The 23,685-nt window shown below is 42.6% G+C and overlaps 2 protein-coding genes across 5 annotated transcripts in view; both read right to left on the bottom strand.

Annotated features, from left to right (window-relative positions):
• Positions 1-785: 785 nt before the first annotated feature.
• Positions 786-3,196, bottom strand: irgq2 (immunity-related GTPase family, q2). Its single transcript, XM_024414407.2, has 2 exons — positions 3,048-3,196; positions 786-2,088 (listed from the first exon to the last, which is right to left on the bottom strand). Exon 2 carries the CDS (start codon positions 2,084-2,086, stop codon positions 938-940), a length of 1,149 nt encoding a protein of 382 aa, XP_024270175.1. The 5' UTR covers positions 2,087-2,088; positions 3,048-3,196; the 3' UTR covers positions 786-937.
• Positions 3,197-4,442: 1,246 nt separating this feature from the next.
• The window catches only part of LOC112223834, a 29,956-nt gene continuing 10,713 nt past the window's right edge, over positions 4,443-23,685 (bottom strand). For all 4 annotated transcript variants that reach the window (XM_042312299.1, XM_042312293.1, XM_042312287.1 and 1 more), the window contains exons 10-17: positions 8,013-8,120; positions 7,434-7,811; positions 6,865-7,185; positions 6,511-6,774; positions 6,026-6,145; positions 5,764-5,890; positions 5,462-5,543; positions 4,443-5,308 (exon numbers count right to left, since the gene is read on the bottom strand). In XM_042312299.1, the coding sequence (XP_042168233.1) occupies positions 4,886-5,308; positions 5,462-5,543; positions 5,764-5,890; positions 6,026-6,145; positions 6,511-6,774; positions 6,865-7,185; positions 7,434-7,811; positions 8,013-8,120 (1,823 nt within the window). In that variant the 3' untranslated portion in view covers positions 4,443-4,885. The remainder of the gene's footprint in view (positions 5,309-5,461; positions 5,544-5,763; positions 5,891-6,025; positions 6,146-6,510; positions 6,775-6,864; positions 7,186-7,433; positions 7,812-8,012; positions 8,121-23,685) is intronic.

Genomic DNA, 23,685 nt, shown 5'->3' with positions numbered 1-23,685 from the left:
GCTTTGCTCATGACACTGTCAGTGATTTAATAAGAATTGAAGGCGCACTTAACCAGCATGACTACCACAGCATTCTGCAGCAATACGCCATCTAATCTGGTTTGGGCTTAGTGTGACTGTCATTTGTTTTTCAACAGGACAATTACCCAACATACCTCCAGTCTGTGTAAGGGCTATTTGACCAGGAAAGTGAGTGATGGAGTGCTTCATCAGATGACCTGGCTTCCACAATCACCTGACCTCAAACCAATTGAGATGGTTTGGGATGAGTTGGATCGCAGAGTGAAGGAAAAGCAGCCAACAAGTGCTCAGCATATGTGGGAACTCCTTCAAGACGGTTGGAAAAGCATTCCAGGTGAAGCTGGTTGAGAGAATGCCAAGAGTGTACAAAGCTGTCATCAAAGCAAAGGGTGTCTACTTTGAAGAATCTCAAATATATTTGGATTTGTTTAACACTTTTTTGGTCACTACATGATTCCATATGTGTTATTTCATAGTTTTGAAGTCTTCAATATTATTCTACAATTTAGAAAATAGTAAAAATAAAGAAAAACCCTTGGATGGGACATTAAACGGGTGTGCTGACTCTCTGTGGTCACTAAAGACCCCATGGCACTTGTCGTAAGAGTAGGGGTGTTAAAATAATTTTCAAAAAGAAAAACCCTTGAACGAATAGGTGTCCATACTTTTGACTGGTACTGTACATTACAGGAGACTGAAATGTAACAAAATCCTTTGACAAAGAAACACCTGATTTTCTGCACGGTTTTTGAAAAAATGTTTATTAATTTTGAAAAATATTAATAACATTTTAACCATGAAGCCACTAGATAATTTGTCTGCAGTAAAGTCCTACGCAATGCATATTTGCATTTCCATTGCAAATGTTTTAAAACATTTTTCATTGCACTATTTCTAGCCCTCCTCTTGACCTCCTTCATTTCCCCTCTCCAATACCAGCATCAGCCAGTATCTTCTCTGCGTCAACCACCATCTCATCGATGGCCCCATTGAGAGCCTGCAACATGACAGTGAAGGAACGACCAGCTGAGCGGGCGTGCCTGGGCATGGCCATCTCCACCAGCCGGGTCGTGTTGGTGGTCAACTCCTTCTCTGCCACTGCCAGCCGAAGCTTTACCTCCCCCTTGGTGACTTCAGCCGACAGGTTACACGTCCGCAGGGCTTTGAGCCGTGCCGGCTCCATGCCGCGTTGCCGTGCCAACCGCTCAACAGACTCGTCGTCCAGACAGAGCGAGGCCCTGGCCTTGGTGAGGATCCTCACACCCACTCTGGCGTCCACCATGGAGGCCACCAGGGGCACGGGGATGGCCGACACCCCACCAGAGAGTGACGCGGCAGCCCAGACCAAGGCCTTGAAGGCGTCTCTCTTCTGGGTGATCAGGACTGGGGAGAGAGTGGGCAGGGCCAGGAGGAGAGCATGGGCCCGGATCTCTGGTAGGTCCCTCTCCATCTCCTCCAGGAGTCCTGGGAAGTCAAGTTTCTCCAGACAGGAGGGCCTCACTAGGAACACCTTAGGCAGGGCCACCCCCTGGGCCTTCAACAACTCCAGGCTGGCCTTCCGCCTCTCCTCCAGACACTTTTCTGTGTCCTTCTCCGAGGCCAGCAGGGCGAAGTACACAGTGTCCCTCTGCACAGAGCGGGCTTCCAGAAACACCGCCACGCTGTTGGCCTGGAGACTCTGTGTGAACGCCATGACCACCACGTTGTACCGCAGGAACTTCACCCGCTCCATGTACCCTTCTGGGTCAAAGGGCGAGGCTGCGGGGGTGGGTGGCAAGTCCCAGAGCCTGAAGTCAGGGTGCTTAGGGTTGGGATAGATGGCCATCTCCTCTGGAGAAGTGGGGCAAGGGGATAGGGCGGCTCCTTCATCCTCAGGCCCCAGGCCACGGAGGGCGTTGATGAATGCAGACTTCTCGGGCCCCCGCTCTCCTGCCACGGCCAGGTTGATCCGGCTGATCAGGAGGTCCTCCACAGCATCCTTGACATCTGACAGCTTGTTGTTCTCAATAGACTCTTTGAGAGTCTCCAGGAGGTTCAGGCTGTGAGATACAACATCCGCCGCCATGGCTGTGAGAGAGGTGCGGATGGTCATTAGCATAGATCAACATGTAGGAACACTCACACATCTTAATAGTGGAGGATTACATTTCTTGGGCACGTAATTGATCAATTCAATTGATAATTGATTGGCTGTTATGTCACACAGTTTAATACTGAGGTATTTATTAGTCTCTGAGTAGAAGGCAAGAACAAACACTGACATACAGTGCAGCCCTCGAGGACCTGGAACACAATCCCTTACTGCTGTATCAACTCGGGATAAGTGGGAACACAATCCCTTACTGCTGTATCAATCGGGATAAGTGGGAACACAATCCCTTACTGCTGTATCAACTCGGGATAAGTGGGAACACAATCCCTTACTGCTGTATCAACTCGGGATAAGTGGGAACACAATCCCTTACTGCTGTATCAACTCGGGATAAGTGGGAACACAATCCCTTACTGCTGTATCAACTCGGGATAAGTGGGAACACAATCCCTTATTGCTGTATCAACTCGGGATAAGTGGGAACACAATCCCTTACTGCTGTATCAACTCGGGATAAGTGGGAACACAATCCCTTACTGCTGTATCAACTCGGGATAAGTGGGAACACAATCCCTTACTGCTGTATCAACTCGGGATAAGTGGGAACACAATCCCTTACTGCTGTATCAACTCGGGATAAGTGGGAACACAATCCCTTACTGCTGTATCAACTCGGGATAAGTGGGAACACAATCCCTTACTGCTGTATCAACTCGGGATAAGTGGGAACACAATCCCTTACTGCTGTATCAACTCGGGATAAGTGGGAACACAATAAAACCATTTATTTACACAATTAATCAGATTTAACGTATTTCACTTTTTCTATGACAGTATTGGGTAGTGGTAAGTGTTGTGTAAACAAATACACTATTTTAGCTCCAAGTATCTGTCTGGTCTACAGTACTAATGTATGCTACTGCCTGTGCCTTACCTTTGACCTGGATGAAAAAACCTAAGGGCAGACCTTAAAAAGGGAAATACATCCTTATCCAATGATCAATGGCAGATACATCCTCAATACAAGCGAAGTGTGCTGACTGTGTCTGCTAGATCTATTTACAGGCTCTTTAATGTGAGTGGAACATTCTAATCCTGTAATCCCATCCTTAATCCAGTATGAGTGTGAGCACATACTGTACACACGACAGAGTCCATGATGCTCACACTGACAATTGGCAGGTGACGTACTCTCTAAATGAACATTTAACAGTAAAGGGACATCTTCATTTTCTTTTCATCCAAACCTGAGGAATAACACAGGTGTTTGTACGTGGGTTTGTTCGGTAGCTCAGTGACAGGTACAGTGCAAAAGAAACCACCACCACAACACAGACAGATTTACAATGTGAAAGGGAGTGTCCATTTCCTGCTATTGTGACTCACACACACACCTCTTGGTGTTTTTTTTGTTCAGAGGAAACCATGTGAGAAACCTCTGCCGACATCTGAGAGTTTCAGGGTTAATTTTAAACATCTGCCTTCCAATCAGAGCCTGTTGTTCTGTTTTCACTTACACCAGCAGATGGTTGAGATCACCTTAAATCAGTTTCCTTTTCTGATAAATGAGTACTATGATAAAAACTCAAACTGAGAATGGGGTTTAGAAGTGGGCTTGTAAATGATGTGGCTTTGCGGTTGTCATGTCAAATGGAGTGCCTCTATCTAGGGGTTGTTTGTAGCATAGTAATATTGTTAAAATTTTTATTTCATTTAAATGTAACATTTATTGAACTAGGCAAGTCAATTAAGAACAAATTCTTATTTACAATGATCGTGAACATATACATTTTGATTATGTCAACATAGAATACACGGTGAAGGAACTGGAGTTCTAAAGAAAACCTCTACTGTTCTCTGCAGTCACACCATCTGTGTAATCACTGTCGAATACAATTTGTGGAGATAATAAATAGACATCCAACTTCTGACACCATGTATTACAGAGGAGCCTGGTGTGATGAGCTGTAGGAGGACAGGCTTGTTTTAATGGCTGGAATGGAATTAATGGAACAGAGTCATACATGTGGTTTTCATATGTTTGATACAGTTTCAAGTATTTATTTAACTAGGCAAGTCAGTTAAGAACAAATTCTTATTTTCAATGACAGCCTAGGAACAGTGGGTTAACTGCCTTGTTCAGGGGCAGAACGACAGATTGTCAGCTCGGGGATTTGATCTGTGCAACCTTTCGGTTACCAGTCCAACGCTCTCTAACCACTAGGTTACCCTGCCGTCCCATTCCTGCCATTACAATGAACCTGTCCTCCTATAGCTCCTACCACCAGCCTCCTCTAATGTATTAATAAGTAGATGGGACACCATAGTGTTAGCTTTAGGAACGTCTTTACCAAGATGAAACCGTATATTGATACAGAGCATTATGGGTACTGTAGTACATCATGCTACAAGACAGTTAAAACATCATTTAGAAATTCTTAGCAGATAGCAAACAACTAAAATACACACAAACATCAAAAGTAAGGTAGTGCCTCAATATACAGGGTTATGGTTAAATCAAAATACAAAAACATGAAGGATCAGAGGAGACACCATGTCCTTCCATGGTGACACAAAAACAGAATCGTTACAAAACTAACATTACATTAGACAAGGCTGAAAAAGAAAGAATTACCAAAACTATTTCCTACAGTAGTTTCAGTTAAACAAAGTCTCTATCATCATAAAACATTCAATCTGGAGTATGAGAAAACACCGCAGTGCTGTATATTAGAAGCCATAGTGCTGTGCGCTATTTCCCACGTTGCTGTGTCACTCTCCACCCATAATAGTCTTGATGTTGGAGTAAAGTGCTGTATCCTCATCTGTCTCTCGTAATGGCTTACCGTTCTCTTTCTCCTCTTCCTTCCCTACCATCTCATCCCCTTCCTCCCATTCCACCTCTTCCATCACACCACTCCCCTCTCCACCATCTTCTTCCTCCTCATTCTTCTTCTGTCGTTTGATTTCGGCGTAGTCTGTCTCTGTGGTGGTGGTCTTCTTCTCTGCCTCCTCAGGAGTCTTCTTCTTCAGCAGGGAGTAGTTGATACTGGCGTAGTCCACTTCATTTGGTTCTCCCCCTGTGGTAGATTTCCCTATGGCTCCACTGGTCTGGGGCCCTCCGTTTTCTTCTCCCTCCTTCAGCTCCACCTGCAGAGGGGTCTGTTTGCCCCCCACAGCCTGTCCTGCATCCATCTATGCAGTAGATGACAGAAAGCACTGTGTTAGGAGTATTTTGTTAGCTTGGTGGTACCAGACATGTTTGTGTTGCCTTGTAAACTCCTATTGGCATGTCAATGCTAACTAAATGTTGGTAAAGCTGAATAAAGAAAGGAACTGGTACTGTACCTGTTGGTCTTCACATGCCACCATCTCCAGGTTCATGAAATGGCTTTTGGAGTCTGAGTCCTTTGGGATCCTCTCTTTGCGTCTAAGGAAAAGAGTTCAAATGAAATGTCTCAATCACTGTATTTTGGAGGGGTTAGCAAGCACTTCCATTACAATATGGTGCAAGGCATTGGTACTTTTGACAAGAAATCTGATGTTCTTGATAATAAATATAAATAAATCAGTGAGACAATTTACAATTGATTTTTTAAATAACATATTCAGTCAATAGCGACTGTACATCAGTAATAGAATGCATTTACCTTTTACGTTTCCCTTTCAAACACAGGAAGATACAAAAGATGCTGGCTGAGAGGGCTGCACCAACCACAAATGCAGTAATCAGTTGTAGGTCCGACAGCAAAGCCATGATGTCTTTAGACACATCCTCTATAAAGAGAACAACGCGTTGGATTTTAGAAGTGGCTCACAACTTTTCTCAATCCAAGCGTGCAAATCCTCTATGTTGCATTGATATTGGGAAGCTGTGGCTCTCTAACAAAGTGTGTTAACTTGTATCTTTACCTTCTTGTTTTTCTATTTGGGTGACTTGCACCTCTCTCACTCTGCCCGCTTCATTTCTGCTGACACACTCCATAGTGGTATTGGTGTGGTTTCTGACAGGCAGGCTGATGGTGCTGTTCACTGAGAACATCAACACTGATGTAGTAAAACTGTACTCTTTTAGTGTTAACCATCTTATAAAGGGTAAGGGAACTCCCTGAGTTACACACGCACGCACGCACGCACGCACGCACGCACGCACGCACGCACGCACGCACGCACGCACGCACGCACGCACACACACACACACACACACACACACACACACACACACACACACACACACACACACACACACACACACACACACACACACACACACACACACACACACACACACACACACACACAGGTCATGAGAGGGGAGATAAACCATAGGCAATTTAAAGGTAACAGCATGTCACAAGCCATTTTCAATCTGTCTGAACAGTGCTGCTTGTACTCACACATCACAGTGACAACAGTGGAAGCCATCAGAGATCTACTGTGGTGTTGAGCTGTACACACATACTCCCCAGCATGTTCTCTTGTCATGTTAGAGATGATGAGAGTGGCCCGTCCAGAGTTATTCCGTTCCAAAGCTGTTGTCCCCTTCTTACTCCAGGTGATGTTAGATGATGATGGTGGGTAGCTGTCATCACTGCAGGTCAGATTCAGGGTATCACCCTCTCTCACTGTGTTACAGCCAGAGATCTTGGGTTCCTTCACATCTAGAAAACAAAGAACAGTACATACAAATCGTGTTCATGAAATGGAAGTGTTGCAGCACAACGGGAGGTCAGATAATGTACACTACCTACGTGCCACATTCATTGTCAGTGTCTTCTTAGTGGTGATGCGGCCATTGAATGACACCAGACATGTGACGTTGGTGCCGTGATGCTTAGCTGTGGGGGTGAAGGTCAACATTGAGAAGTGGGTTGTCGTCACATTGGTCAGGTCCTCTCTCTCCTGTATGGTGATGTTGTCTCTGAGCTCAGTGATGTTGTCTCCTGTTCCTCTCCATGTCCATGTGATGTTAGGAGGAGTTCCAGAGCACATCCCCGGGGCTGTGCAGGTCAGAGTAGCTGGTTCTCCCTCTGTCAGAGGAGGAGTCAACACTGAGGGCTTCTGGGTCAGAGCTGGAGGCAGGAAATACAAATACAGAAGTGAGTTTTACATCTGTGTACAAAACAGCAGTGACACATAATCCGCCGTAGGAGAGCAGCATGCATGTGATGACTCTGAATGGGAGTTTCCCCAGTAATGTCTTCTTATGATAGGACTTTATAATAAGGGAGACCTGAGGGGGAACTTGGCAAGTGTGTACTGTATACAATTAACTACAATAATAGGTTGTCCCTGTAACTGGTAATAATAGTCATAGTACCGCTCACTGTGATTTTCACTTTCTTCGGGTATGTATATGAACTTGGAAGTCTGAATTGATACTCTCCAGCATCATTCTCTCTGATGTCGTTGATGATCACACTACAGTTCTTCTTTGTCAGATCAGTCTCCAGTAGAGACACTCTCTGTTTATAACCCTCCTGAGCTTTAGAGGGTTTATTGGAGTGGACAATTCTGATTTTATCCTCATCACATTTGCCCTTTGTTGGGCACTTGAACCATACTGCAGCGGTAGGCTTGATGTTATCAGGGTGAGTGAAAGTACATGAAATAACAGCACATAGTCCCTTCTCTGCTGTTATTTCTGCTGGACTGACGGTGATGGTCCAGGATGATGCTGTTGGTGGTGCTGCCAGTTCTGATGGAGGGAAATGAATACAGTCATGAGTAATACAGAAAGCACTTCACTTGTTCATTACATTTTTGATGATACAGAATCAGTTGAGGTTAAAATGTTTTGGGGTTTTAATTACCATACTGTACCACTACGATTACCACATCTATACATCTACTCATGATTTCAATATTAACAATACTTTAATGATGAAAGGAACCCTACTTCGACATGTTGCTCTCTCTGTCAGAGAGAAGAGTAGAGCTGCCAAAATGAGGACCCACATCCTGTCTTTCACCTCTTTCTCTGGTCCCCTTGTCTGTGTCCACAGGTCTGGAGCACAGAAAGAGAATAACACAGAATAACATGATAAATAGTGTTATACAAGCACTGAACATTTGAAATTCACTCTCACCCTTGATGCACGAAACAGGTTTTCTTGACATTTTGATAAAGAGGGAGGGGGAGGGCTTCAGCACCGACCTAAACAGGAAGCCGACGGACAGGAATTCCTAGTTACCCGGAGACAGATTCCAACCTTAGACCCCTAAAAAAGAGCCTCCCCATCAGCCAATCCAGCATACGCAGGATTTGTAGTACACAGAGTGACTATGACAAGCAAGCCGACTGTCTGGATGAGCGTTTCAGACAGCAAGGTTACCCAGAGGAATGGCTGCATGATGCAGGGGAACGTTAAAAAAATATGACCAAGGATGACAGCCTCATGCCAAAACCTCCCCACGCTCCTGACCAACGTGTTAAATGCTTCCTCCAATACTCCCCACTTGGTAAACAGTTTGACCACATCATTAAAAACCCTGGCACATCTTAAGCACTGATCCACAACTGGAAAAAAGGTTAAAGAACCTCCGCGGGTCATCTTCAGAGGGGCCCACAACATCAGTCAAATGGTGGTGAGGTCTGATCTTCCACTGGTGCCACGTAGCATCTTCCAAGACAATCTGACGGATGGTAATTACAGATGTGGTCGATGTACCCAGTGTAACTTTACGAACAAATGCACAATGTTCAATCCCCCTATCACGGGCAAGGCCATCAAGATTAAGGACATCATTACACGTTCCACAAAAAAATGTGATAAACCTGATCAAGTGTATTTGTGGTATATGCTATGCAGGAAAAACGAGACACGCTCTGAAACAGGAATAGCAGAACACAGGAGTAATATCAGGACCCTCGACCAGAGAAACCCTGTGGCTGCACATTTCATGGAGGCCCGTCACAACATTAGCTCTCTGAGATACATTGGTATCGAACATTTTAAGACACATGGGGGGGGTACTTATAATCTATTATTGAGAAGAGAATTGTATTGGAATCACAGTTTGTGCACCACGTCTCCTAAAGGTCTGAACCAAGAGTTTGATCTCAGACCCTTTCTTACATACTGTATGTCACTTTGATTTGTCTTGGCTTCCTGGTCTCCTAGTTACTTTGTACATACTGTATATATTAGATTCTGTAACTACTATATCTGCCCATCTCATTGATATCAAATATTAAAGATGCACTAATAATTTTTGAAATAGGTCACTGGAATTATACTTACGGCCACCTCACCTCCTGCTCGTAATAGTCATATGGAAGGGTATTCCAAACGTTTTCAACAATCTTTTTACTACTGTTGCCAAGATTTTGAACTTGAATCCATTTGTATGTATATAATCCTTTATGAACATATGTACCTCTCAGATTAATTATGATTGCTTGTGCCACATGTTTTATTGTTACCACGCCTACACGCGTCATGTGCATAATGGTCATGGAAGATGGAATGTGTATATTTTGGGAAGTGAGTACTCAGTTTGTTTGACCAGACAAAGATCCGTTTCGAGATCGAAATGTTGTCAGTAAAGCAGTGAATTGAGAGCATCAACCGTGTGCGGGCCTTCTTGTTGTTTGGTATGATCATATCTACACATCCCGTTGCCAGCTGTGTAAGGAGAATACATAGGCCTTCCTAACAACTGACGTGAACGTTTCATGACACGTTTCTGATTGTCACAACCATCTCACCTCGTTTTTTTTCAACTGTAATTTAATGCATGGAGAGATGTCAAACTCCTAGTTATGCTTTATTTTACCATAATTGTCTGGAACTTATTTTGAAACTACATGGTAACAGAGTAATTACATTTTAAGTCACGTGGGGAGTCATTGTAACAAACAAAGTGCCAATTGTTTCTACCAAAGACTAAGGAGTTACTAGTTTAGTTACATAAGTAACGTCCAGAGTTCTCCATTTTTTTCCAAGCACTTAAAAAACAAACATATTTGCCATGTAAAGAATAAGACTGAATCAGCACATTACCTCTCTCTGTGTGCTCTCTCTTCTTGTTGACTGTGAGTCATGTGTGAGTCTCTGATGAGTGTGAACTGTCACTTCATGTCCCCAGTCTGTTACTCCTCCCTCTAACCTGATGCTGCATCCAGGAAGTCCCTCTGTACAGCATACCGCCCAGCCATACTGGACTGTATATAGACCATAATCAACCCAAGCCCATCAACCAACCCATCAATCCATACCGATCAACCAACACTACAATCCCGTAGCTTATATATTCAGATAAATTCTGCAGTATTATAATTTGTGACTTATTCAAAACCAGTAATAGTGTCATTTTGTGTAGTTGTACAGCAAATGTGCATGTAGTCATAAATCAACATAATTGACCGGTACTGTACATAAAGAGATCTAACTGCAATTCCTGTGAAAACAGCATTACTGTAAAATCCATTATGCCACATGTTTTGGGGCGGGCAGGTAGCCTAGTGGTTAGAGTGTTGGGGCAGTAACCAAAAGGTTGCTGGATCAAATCCCCGAGCTGACAAGGTTCTGCCCCTGAACAAGGCACTGTTCCCCAGTAGGCTGTCATTGTAAATAAGAATTTGTTCTTAACTGACTTGCCTAGCTAAAAGAAGGTAACAAAATGATGCCTTGGTCTTCAGCTCATGATGTGTTTTACTTTAAGATCTGATAGTTAACCTTACTGAGTTTGACCAAGGCTTTTACAACACTCTGTTGGCCTCAGTTAAGTTTCTTTTCACATTTTAAGACTTTGTTTAAGTGCCACCAACCTTACTATATTTATATAGGTGGGGTTTTACTTCTCCCAAGTAATTACATTTGAACTATAATCCCTAAAATACAGTATGTGTTGCTGCTATTAGAAAAAAAGTATGTTCAGATTAAAACATGACTAAGGCCTCAACATGGACATTTATTGTGGTATATTTTCTTTGCAACATGTCTAAGTTAACTGGATATTCCTTGTCTTTGGATGTTCTAAATGTCTGATGGCCTGATGACTAAATCCTTAAACGTCTTCCATCCAGTGGTGGCCACTGATAGTCTAAATACCCAAGTTCATCCCATCTACAGAAAAGCCATCTTTCTTCGATTCCAAGCTAAAATAAAGGAAGAAAATGTTTTGGGCGAAAATCTGTTTTCTCAACACATCTCCTAAACAGTAAGGTAGAAATACCCCCTCCAATTACAGTTCTCCATTACTTTATTAACAGTTATCCTCACGCCACCTCTCCATTGTTTACAGTACTACTGTACATCACACAAATATGTTTTTAACCATTTAACTTGCCAATAGTTGCAACTGCAGTATCCGAATCAGGCCGAGATTCAATCCGCGCCACAACGCCTCTTAATAGTTTTGGTAAATGCTTTATTTTACAGCCCTGTGTCAGCTGGTACTGTATGTGCCTGGTGGTTGTACATTTTCAATACAATGATGTACTTGTTGTACAATGAGGCAAGTTTGGAAGGTGTTTTTGTAATGTTTTTTAAGGAAGTGTAATTTTACTTTTGCATCGTTTCTGTTTTTTCACCATGAGGAAGGACTGACAAAGATGTGGTTTGGAAAAGTAGAGGTCAAATCATTTCTCGTTTTTTTTTTGTATTTCAATTGCAAAACTTTCAAGTGGGCAAAACCATTCATCTTGAGACCACAGGGGTGTACATTACTAATCACTGAAAATATCAAAATACCCAATGGATCATGATACTTTCTAGTTTAAAGGGGTACAAAAACATACACTACTGGTCAAAAGTTTTAGAACACCTACTCATTACAGAGTTTTTCTGAATGTTTTACTATTTTCTATCATATAGAATAATAGTGAAGACATCAAAACCATGAAATAACACATATGGAATCATGTAGTAACGAAAAAAGAGTGTTAAATAAATCAAAATATATTTTATATTTGAGATTCTTCAAATAGCTACCCTTTGCCTTAATGATAGCTTTGCACACTCTTGGCATTCTCTCAACCAGCTTCACCTGGAATGCTTTCCCAACAGTTTTGAAGGAGTTCCCACATATAACTGAGCTGCTTTTGGCTTAGCTCTGTGGTCCGACTCATTCCAAACCATCTCAATTTGAATGAAGTCGAGGGATTCTGGAGGCCAGGTGCACCGTTTTCTACATTGCTCAGGCGCAGCTACCGTTTTGGTTCAGTGCCTTAAAAGGCTTTGCATGGTCAATCTGGCATCTACTGCGATATGGCCTCTGCAGAAGTCAGGGCATTTAAAGTGCATGCGTAAATTATTCAGACCCCTTGACTCTTTCCACATTTAGTTACTTTAAAGCCGTACTCAAAATTTGATTAAATAAAAAAAATCCTCATCAATCTACACAAAATACCCAATAATAACAAAGCCAAAACTGTTTTTTAGAAATGTTTGCAAATGTAAAAAAATAAAACAGAAATACCTTGTTTACTTAGGTATTCAGACCCTTTGCTATGACACTCGAAATTGAGCTCAGGTGCATCCTGTTTCCATTGATCATTCTTGAGATGTTTCTACAACTTCATTGGAGTCCACCTGTGGTAAATTAAATGGATCAGACATGATTTGGAAAGGCACACACCTGTCTATATAACTTCCCACAGTAGACAGTGCTTGTCAGAGCAAAAACCAAGCCATGAGGTTGAAGGAATTGTCCGTAGATCTCTGATACAAGATTATGTCGAGGTACAGATCTGGGGAAGGGTACCAAAACATCTCTGCAGCATTGAAGGTCCCCAAGAACACAATGGCCTCTGTCATTCTTAAATGGAAGAAGTTTGGAACAACCAAAACCTCTCCCTAGAGCTGGTAGCCCAGCCAAAACGGGGGAGTAGGGCCTTGGTCGGGGAGGTGACCAAGAACTCGATGGTCACTCTGACAGAGCTCCAGAGTTCCTCTGTGGAGATAGGAGAACCTTCCAGAAGGACAACCATCTCTGCAGCACTCCACCAATCAGGCCTTTATGGTAAAATGTCCAGATGGAAGCCACTCCTCAGTAAAAGGAACAAGACCTGCCAGCTTGGAGTTTGCTAAAAGGAACCTAAAGGACTCTCACACCACCAGAAACAACATTCTCTGGTCTGATGAAACCAAGAATGAACTATTTGGCCTAAATGTTAAGTGCCACTTCTGGAGGAAACCTGACACTATCCCAACGGTAAAGCATGGTGGTGGCAGCATCATGCTGTGGGGATGTTTTTCAGTGGCAGGGACTGGGAAACTAGTCATAATCGAGGGAAAGATGAACGGAGAGAGTACAGAGATCCTTGATGAAAACCTGCTCCATGAGAGCTCAGGACCTCAGACTGTGGCGAAGGTTCACCTTCCAACAGGACAACAACCCTAAGCACACAGCCAAGACAACGCAGGAGTGGCTTCGGGACAAGTCTCTAAATGTCCTTGAAAATCTCTGGTGAGACCTGATAATAGCTGTGCAGTGATGCGCCCCATCCAACCTGACAGAGCTTGAGAGGATCTGCAGAGAAGAATGGAAGAAACTCCCTAAATATAGGTGTGCCAAGCTTGTAGAGTCATACCCAAGAAGACTTGAGGCTGTAATCGCTGCCAAAGGTGCTTCAACAAAGTAGTGAGTATAGGGTCAGAATACTTACAGTTGAAGTCGGAAGTTTACATTCACCTTAGCCAAATACATTTAAACTCAGTTTTTCACAATTCCTGACACTTAGCCCTAGTAAAAATGCCCTGTCTTAGGTCAGTTAGGATCACCACTTTATTTGAAGAATGTGAAATGTCAGAATAATAGCAGAGAGAATGATTTATTTCAGCTTGTATTTCTTTCATCACATTCCCAGTGGGTCAGAAGTTTACATACACTAAATGTAGCATTGCCTTTAAATTGTTTAACTTGGGTCAAAAACCTTTCAGTTAGCCTTCCACAAGCTTCCCACAATAAGTTGGGTGAATTTTGGCCCATTCCTCCTGACAGAGCTGGTGTAACTGAGTCAGGTTTGTAGGCCTCCTTGCTTGCACACGCTTTTTCAGTTCTGCCCACAAATTTTCTATAGGATTGAAGTCAGGGCTTTGTGATGGCCATCCAATACCTTGCTTTTGTTGTCCTTAAGCCATTTTGCCACAACTTTGGAAGTATGCTTGGGGTCATTGTCCACTTGGAAGGACCCATTTGGGACCAAGCTTTAACTTCCTGACTGATGGCTTGAGATGTTGCTTCAATATAACCACATAATTTTCCTGCCTCATGACGCCATCTATTTTGTGAAGTGCACCAGTCCCTCCTGCAGCAAAGCACCCCCACAACATAATGCTGCCACCCCCGTGCTTCATGGTTGGGATGGTGTTCTTCGGCTTGCAAGCCTCCCCCTTTTCCCTCCAAACATAACAATGGTCATATATTTTTATTTAAAAAATCTAGACCAGAGGACATTTCTCCGAAAAGTACGATCTTTGTCCCCATGTGCAGTTGCAAACCGTATTATGTTTTTTTATGGAGGTTTTTGAGCAGTGGCTTCTCCCTTGCTGAGCGGCCTTTCAGGTTATGTCGATATAGGACTCGTTTTACTGTGGATATAGGTACTTTTGACCTGTTTCCTCCAGCATCTTCACAAGGTCCTTTGCTCCAAAGTACGTTCATCTCTAGGAGACAGAACTTCCTGAGTGGTATGACGGCTGCTTGGGTCCATGGTGTTTATACTTGCGTACTATTGTTTGTACAGATGGACGTGGTACCTGCAGGCATTTGGAAATTGCTACCAAGGATGAACTAGACTTGTGGAGGTCTACAATTTTTCTCTGAGGTCTTGGCTGACATCTTTTATTTTCCCATGATGTCAAGCAAAGAGGCACTGAGTTTCAAGGAAGGCCTTGAAATACATCCACAGGTACACCTCCAATTGACTCACATGATGTCAATCAGCCTATCAGAAGCTTCTAAAGCCATGACATCATTTTCTGGAATGTCCCAAGCTGTTTAAAGGCCCAGTCAACTTAGTGTATGTAAACGCTGCCCCGGTGGAATTGTGATACGATTTAGTGATGTAAACTTCTGACCCACTGGAATCTGACTATAAACTATTTTTGAAAAAATTACTTGTTTCATGCACAAAGTAGATTTCCTAACCGACTATAGTTTGTTAACAAGAAATTTGTGGAGTGGTTGAAAAACGAGTTTTAATGACTCCAACATAAGTGTATGTAAACTTCCAACTTCAACTGTATGTAAATGTGATATTTCAGATTCTTATGCTTAATACATTAATACACATTAATACACACAAACGTTTCTAAAAACCTCTTTTTGCTTTGTCATTATGGTGTAATTTCTGTAGATGGATCGGGGGAAAAAATAACAATTGAATCCATATTAGAATAAGGCTGTAATGTAACAAAAAAAGTCAAGTGGTCTGAATACTTTCCGAATGCACTGTATACTTCTTGCATAGCTGTTGTGAAGGAAGTTGTCACGGAAGTGAGTTTGTGTTTTTTCTGGACATCCTGCCCCTCCCGCCCCCTCCTAGCGTCCACCAATCATGTCAATGCGGAGCTATATGGAACCCTCCAAACTGTGGAGGTGCCTAGGCTATACAGTATAGAGCTACATTTGGCCTCTGCATGCTTCCGGGGGCTCCACATTTGCGTCATACCATCCATATAGCGCCTCCGACCACATTTCCAGATAAAGCATAAATTTACTTTTAAAGGCAATTCGTGGTCAGAGTCTGCCTTGTCCGTGCAGTATTTACAGTAATACGGCCTCTGCAGAAGTCAGGGCATTCATACTTCTTGCTCTTTGTGCAGCAGCACAGATCTGTTGAGCAGAGCTGTTGTGAAGGAAGTTGTCAAGGAAGTGAGTTTGTGTTTATACAGGACCTCCCACCACCACCTACTGTCAGCCAATCATGTCAATGCGGAGCTATATGGCGCCCTCTGCATTGTTACAAAATGTGGGAGGCACACAGCAATGCGGTATGGAGCTCCAATTTGGTCTCTGCATGCCTCAGGGGTTCCGCAATGGTGTCACACATATGAAGCCTCCCACCACATTTTCAGATCAAGCACAATTTGGCTTTTAGAAAGCACTGGTTTCAGCACTGGTGTTTAAAATGAAAAGGCACCTGCAAAAGATAGTTGCTTATCTATTTTGTTGTGCTGTTACATTCGTTTTGTTGTTTCATGTTCGATGCAGTCAGGGTGTTGTTACATGTCATGTGAGAGGCGTTCACCACAAGAAAATGTTGTCTTGTCACTTTGCCTGATTTAAATACTGTATGTGAAATATTTGTTCCCCCCGAGCTGTTTACAGGCATTTGACACTATTCTGCATTTTATCATCTATTTACCCAACATCAATCAGTTCAATCACATTACATGTTAAGATGTGTTCATTCAGTTGGAAAAGTCACAGTCCTGGCTGAGCGCACTGTGACCGCTTCTGTTACAGTGTAGCCAAGCTGTCTGTATGCGCCTATCAATTAAAATACAATGTTATTGGTCACATAGACATACCAAGCAGATGTTACTGCGGGTGTAGCGAAATGCTTGTGTTCCTAGCTACATCAGTTCAATAGTATATAGCAACTCACAAGAATACACACATCTAAAAGTAAAAGAAGGGAATAAAGAAATATATAAATACTAGGACTAACAATGTTGGAGTGGCATTGACTAAATACAGTAGAATAGAATACATTATATACATATGAGATGAGTAAAGTAGTATGTAAACATTCATTAAAGTGACTAGTGTTCCATTATTTAAAGTTGCCAGAGATTTCATGTCTGTGTGCAGGGTTGAGGTGCAGGGTTGAGTAGCCGGTTATTACTCGGCTTGTGATGGCTATTTAACAGACTGGTGTCCTTGAGATAGAAGCTGTTTTTCAGACTCTCGGTCCCAGCTTTGATGCACCTGTACTGACCTCACCTTCTGGATGATAGCAAGGGAACAGGCCATGGCTCAGGTGGTTGTTGTCCTTGATTTATCTTTTTGGCCTTCCTGTGACACCGGGTGCTGTAGGTCTCCATGTCTCAGTTCTCTCAAGGCTTAAAATCATTCTTTAACCAGTCTCCTCCTCTTCATCTACACTGATTGAAGTGGATTTAATAACAAGTGACATCAATAAGGGATCATAGCTTTAATCTGGTCAGTATGTCATGGAAAGAGTAGATGTTCTTAATGTTTTGTGCACTCAGTGTATATGTAGCAATTTAGCAGTTAGGATCTATCTGTAATGGTTATGATAAATTAGGCATTGTTTCTCAATGTGGGCATATAGATAAATGCACACTTTTTTATGCCCTTGTGTTACATACATTTAAAAAAAATCTTCATTAATGTACTCTAGTTCAATATAATTTATTGTGGAAGAACCTAGGAGATATTGTTCTGCTCTGTTCATAAATGGTGTCAATGCAAATCAATCAATCAATCAAATGTATTTATGAAGCCCTTTTTACATCAGCCGATTTCACAAGGTGCTATACAGAAACCCAGCCTAAAACCCCAAACCGCAAGCAATGCAGATGTAGACGCGTGGTGGCTAGGAACATAGGCTGGGTGGCCATTTGATTAATTGTTCAGCAGTGTTATGGCTTGGGGGTAGAAGCTGTTAAAGAGCCGTTTGGACCTAGACTTGGCACTCCAGTACCGCTTACCATGTGATAGCAGAGAGAACGCCTAATATGACACGCCTAATATAGAGGTCCTGGATGGCAGGAAGCTTGGACCAAGTGATGTACTTGTACTATTTCCCTCTGTAGCGCCTTGCGGTTGGATTATATATTTCAGAACATAGAATACTCATAGCGCAGCATAATGCTGCAATATGCAAGAAATAGATCTAATTTGGACTAGCCAGAAAAAACAGTACATTATGCTTTTAAGTTGTATACTATCCGAATGTTTTGCTATTTATGACATGATTTGGAAAGGCACACACCTGTCTATATAACTTCCCACAGTAGACAGTGCTTGTCAGAGCAAAAACCAAGCCATGAGGTTGAAGGAATTGTCCGTAGATCTCTGATACAAGATTATGTCGAGGTACAGATCTGGGGAAGGGTACCAAAACATCTCTGCAGCATTGAAGGTCCCCAAGAACACAATGGCCTCTGTCATTCTTAAATGGAAGAAGTTTGGAACAACCAAAACCTCTCCCTAGAGCTGGTAGCCCAGCCAAAACGGGGGAGTAGGGCCTTGGTCGGGAGGTGACCAAGAACTCGATGGTCACTCTGACAGAGCTCCAGAGTTCCTCTGTGGAGATAGGAGAACCTTCCAGAAGGACAACCATCTCTGCAGCACTCCACCAATCAGGCCTTTATGGTAAAATGTCCAGATGGAAGCCACTCCTCAGTAAAAGGAACAAGACCTGCCAGCTTGGAGTTTGCTAAAAGGAACCTAAAGGACTCTCACACCACCAGAAACAACATTCTCTGGTCTGATGAAACCAAGAATGAACTATTTGGCCTAAATGTTAAGTGCCACTTCTGGAGGAAACCTGACACTATCCCAACGGTAAAGCATGGTGGTGGCAGCATCATGCTGTGGGGATGTTTTTCAGTGGCAGGGACTGGGAAACTAGTCATAATCGAGGGAAAGATGAACGGAGAGAGTACAGAGATCCTTGATGAAAACCTGCTCCATGAGAGCTCAGGACCTCAGACTGTGGCGAAGGTTCACCTTCCAACAGGACAACAACCCTAAGCACACAGCCAAGACAACGCAGGAGTGGCTTCGGGACAAGTCTCTAAATGTCCTTGAAAATCTCTGGTGAGACCTGATAATAGCTGTGCAGTGATGCGCCCCATCCAACCTGACAGAGCTTGAGAGGATCTGCAGAGAAGAATGGAAGAAACTCCCTAAATATAGGTGTGCCAAGCTTGTAGAGTCATACCCAAGAAGACTTGAGGCTGTAATCGCTGCCAAAGGTGCTTCAACAAAGTAGTGAGTATAGGGTCAGAATACTTACAGTTGAAGTCGGAAGTTTACATTCACCTTAGCCAAATACATTTAAACTCAGTTTTTCACAATTCCTGACACTTAGCCCTAGTAAAAATGCCCTGTCTTAGGTCAGTTAGGATCACCACTTTATTTGAAGAATGTGAAATGTCAGAATAATAGCAGAGAGAATTATTTATTTCAGCTTTTATTTCTTTCATCACATTCCCAGTGGGTCAGAAGTTTACATACACTAAATGTAGCATTGCCTTTAAATTGTTTAACTTGGGTCAAACCTTTCAGTTAGCCTTCCACAAGCTTCCCACAATAAGTTGGGTGAATTTTGGCCCATTCCTCCTGACAGAGCTGGTGTAACTGAGTCAGGTTTGTAGGCCTCCTTGCTTGCACACGCTTTTTCAGTTCTGCCCACAAATTTTCTATAGGATTGAAGTCAGGGCTTTGTGATGGCCATCCAATACCTTGCTTTTGTTGTCCTTAAGCCATTTTGCCACAACTTTGGAAGTATGCTTGGGGTCATTGTCCACTTGGAAGGACCCATTTGGGACCAAGCTTTAACTTCCTGACTGATGGCTTGAGATGTTGCTTCAATATAACCACATAATTTTCCTGCCTCATGACGCCATCTATTTTGTGAAGTGCACCAGTCCCTCCTGCAGCAAAGCACCCCCACAACATAATGCTGCCACCCCGTGCTTCATGGTTGGGATGGTGTTCTTCGGCTTGCAAGCCTCCCCTTTTCCCTCCAAACATAACAATGGTCATATATTTTTATTTCAAAAATCTAGACCAGAGGACATTTCTCCGAAAAGTACGATCTTTGTCCCCATGTGCAGTTGCAAACCGTATTATGTTTTTTTATGGAGGTTTTTGAGCAGTGGCTTCTCCCTTGCTGAGCGGCCTTTCAGGTTATGTCGATATAGGACTCGTTTTACTGTGGATATAGGTACTTTTGACCTGTTTCCTCCAGCATCTTCACAAGGTCCTTTGCTCCAAAGTACGTTCATCTCTAGGAGACAGAACTTCCTGAGTGGTATGACGGCTGCTTGGGTCCATGGTGTTTATACTTGCGTACTATTGTTTGTACAGATGGACGTGGTACCTGCAGGCATTTGGAAATTGCTACCAAGGATGAACTAGACTTGTGGAGGTCTACAATTTTTCTCTGAGGTCTTGGCTGACATCTTTTGTTTTCCCATGATGTCAAGCAAAGAGGCACTGAGTTTCAAGGAAGGCCTTGAAATACATCCACAGGTACACCTCCAATTGACTCACATGATGTCAATCAGCCTATCAGAAGCTTCTAAAGCCATGACATCATTTTCTGGAATGTCCCAAGCTGTTTAAAGGCCCAGTCAACTTAGTGTATGTAAACGCTGCCCCGGTGGAATTGTGATACGATTTAGTGATGTAAACTTCTGACCCACTGGAATCTGACTATAAACTATTTTTGAAAAAATTACTTGTTTCATGCACAAAGTAGATTTCCTAACCGACTATAGTTTGTTAACAAGAAATTTGTGGAGTGGTTGAAAAACGAGTTTTAATGACTCCAACATAAGTGTATGTAAACTTCCAACTTCAACTGTATGTAAATGTGATATTTCAGATTCTTATGCTTAATACATTAATACACATTAATACACACAAACGTTTCTAAAAACCTCTTTTTGCTTTGTCATTATGGTGTAATTTCTGTAGATGGATCGGGGAAAAAATAACAATTGAATCCATATTAGAATAAGGCTGTAATGTAACAAAAAAGTCAAGTGGTCTGAATACTTTCCGAATGCACTGTATACTTCTTGCATAGCTGTTGTGAAGGAAGTTGTCACGGAAGTGAGTTTGTGTTTTTTCTGGACATCCTGCCCCTCCCGCCCCCTCCTAGCGTCCACCAATCATGTCAATGCGGAGCTATATGGAACCCTCCAAACTGTGGAGGTGCCTAGGCTATACAGTATAGAGCTACATTTGGCCTCTGCATGCTTCCGGGGGCTCCACATTTGCGTCATACCATCCATATAGCGCCTCCGACCACATTTCCAGATAAAGCATAAATTTACTTTTAAAGGCAATTCGTGGTCAGAGTCTGCCTTGTCCGTGCAGTATTTACAGTAATACGGCCTCTGCAGAAGTCAGGGCATTCATACTTCTTGCTCTTTGTGCAGCAGCACAGATCTGTTGAGCAGAGCTGTTGTGAAGGAAGTTGTCAAGGAAGTGAGTTTGTGTTTATACAGGACCTCCCACCACCACCTACTGTCAGCCAATCATGTCAATGCGGAGCTATATGGCGCCCTCTGCATTGTTACAAAATGTGGGAGGCACACAGCAATGCGGTATGGAGCTCCAATTTGGTCTCTGCATGCCTCAGGGGTTCCGCAATGGTGTCACACATATGAAGCCTCCCACCACATTTTCAGATCAAGCACAATTTGGCTTTTAGAAAGCACTGGTTTCAGCACTGGTGTTTAAAATGAAAAGGCACCTGCAAAAGATAGTTGCTTATCTATTTTGTTGTGCTGTTACATTCGTTTTGTTGTTTCATGTTCGATGCAGTCAGGGTGTTGTTACATGTCATGTGAGAGGCGTTCACCACAAGAAAATGTTGTCTTGTCACTTTGCCTGATTTAAATACTGTATGTGAAATATTTGTTCCCCCCGAGCTGTTTACAGGCATTTGACACTATTCTGCATTTTATCATCTATTTACCCAACATCAATCAGTTCAATCACATTACATGTTAAGATGTGTTCATTCAGTTGGAAAAGTCACAGTCCTGGCTGAGCGCACTGTGACCGCTTCTGTTACAGTGTAGCCAAGCTGTCTGTATGCGCCTATCAATTAAAATACAATGTTATTGGTCACATAGACATACCAAGCAGATGTTACTGCGGGTGTAGCGAAATGCTTGTGTTCCTAGCTACATCAGTTCAATAGTATATAGCAACTCACAAGAATACACACATCTAAAAGTAAAAGAAGGGAATAAAGAAATATATAAATACTAGGACTAACAATGTTGGAGTGGCATTGACTAAATACAGTAGAATAGAATACATTATATACATATGAGATGAGTAAAGTAGTATGTAAACATTCATTAAAGTGACTAGTGTTCCATTATTTAAAGTTGCCAGAGATTTCATGTCTGTGTGCAGGGTTGAGGTGCAGGGTTGAGTAGCCGGTTATTACTCGGCTTGTGATGGCTATTTAACAGACTGGTGTCCTTGAGATAGAAGCTGTTTTTCAGACTCTCGGTCCCAGCTTTGATGCACCTGTACTGACCTCACCTTCTGGATGATAGCAAGGGAACAGGCCATGGCTCAGGTGGTTGTTGTCCTTGATTTATCTTTTTGGCCTTCCTGTGACACCGGGTGCTGTAGGTCTCCATGTCTCAGTTCTCTCAAGGCTTAAAAATCATTCTTTAACCAGTCTCCTCCTCTTCATCTACACTGATTGAAGTGGATTTAATAACAAGTGACATCAATAAGGGATCATAGCTTTAATCTGGTCAGTATGTCATGGAAAGAGTAGATGTTCTTAATGTTTTGTGCACTCAGTGTATATGTAGCAATTTAGCAGTTAGGATCTATCTGTAATGGTTATGATAAATTAGGCATTGTTTCTCAATGTGGGCATATAGATAAATGCACACTTTTTTATGCCCTTGTGTTACATACATTTAAAAAAAATCTTCATTAATGTACTCTAGTTCAATATAATTTATTGTGGAAGAACCTAGGAGATATTGTTCTGCTCTGTTCATAAATGGTGTCAATGCAAATCAATCAATCAATCAAATGTATTTATGAAGCCCTTTTTACATCAGCCGATTTCACAAGGTGCTATACAGAAACCCAGCCTAAAACCCCAAACCGCAAGCAATGCAGATGTAGACGCGTGGTGGCTAGGAACATAGGCTGGGTGGCCATTTGATTAATTGTTCAGCAGTGTTATGGCTTGGGGGTAGAAGCTGTTAAAGAGCCGTTTGGACCTAGACTTGGCACTCCAGTACCGCTTACCATGTGATAGCAGAGAGAACGCCTAATATGACACGCCTACTATAGAGGTCCTGGATGGCAGGAAGCTTGGACCAAGTGATGTACTTGTACTATTTCCCTCTGTAGCGCCTTGCGGTTGGATTATATATTTCGGAACATAGAATACTCATAGCGCAGCATAATGCTGCAATATGCAAGAAATAGATCTAATTTGGACTAGCCAGAAAAAACAGTACATTATGCTTTTAAGTTGTATACTATCCGAATGTTTTGCTATTTATGTATGAATCATGGTCAAATAAGTAAAATAGCATGAAATGAGTAATAAAATTGCAAAATCTTCTCTGAACCCCTTGACAGAATGTGTATGTATTGCATAATTTCTCTAAGTCCCATGGCAAAATGTGTAGAATAATAATTTTTTTGAGGTCAAGAGTGGGGCCCTAAAATGTTGTGCTCACAAGGTAGGGGAAACAACATTTTTCTTAGGGCCCCCAAAAGATTACCGCCAGCTCTGACTACATGTGTGGGTATGGATGTTGTTAAGCAGACCCGTGAGCCACTGCTGCCCCCCTGACGAGTTCAGATTTGTTTGTGCCCCCCTCCCCATCAAAGTTGGCCATTCCTGATTTATACCATTG

The sequence above is a fragment of the Oncorhynchus tshawytscha genome, linkage group LG03 (assembly GCF_018296145.1).
Source record: "Oncorhynchus tshawytscha isolate Ot180627B linkage group LG03, Otsh_v2.0, whole genome shotgun sequence".
NCBI classification, from domain to species: domain Eukaryota; kingdom Metazoa; phylum Chordata; class Actinopteri; order Salmoniformes; family Salmonidae; genus Oncorhynchus; species Oncorhynchus tshawytscha.
The sequence above is the reverse complement of the archived record's forward strand: the minus strand, read 5'-3'. Positions and strand labels throughout refer to the sequence as shown.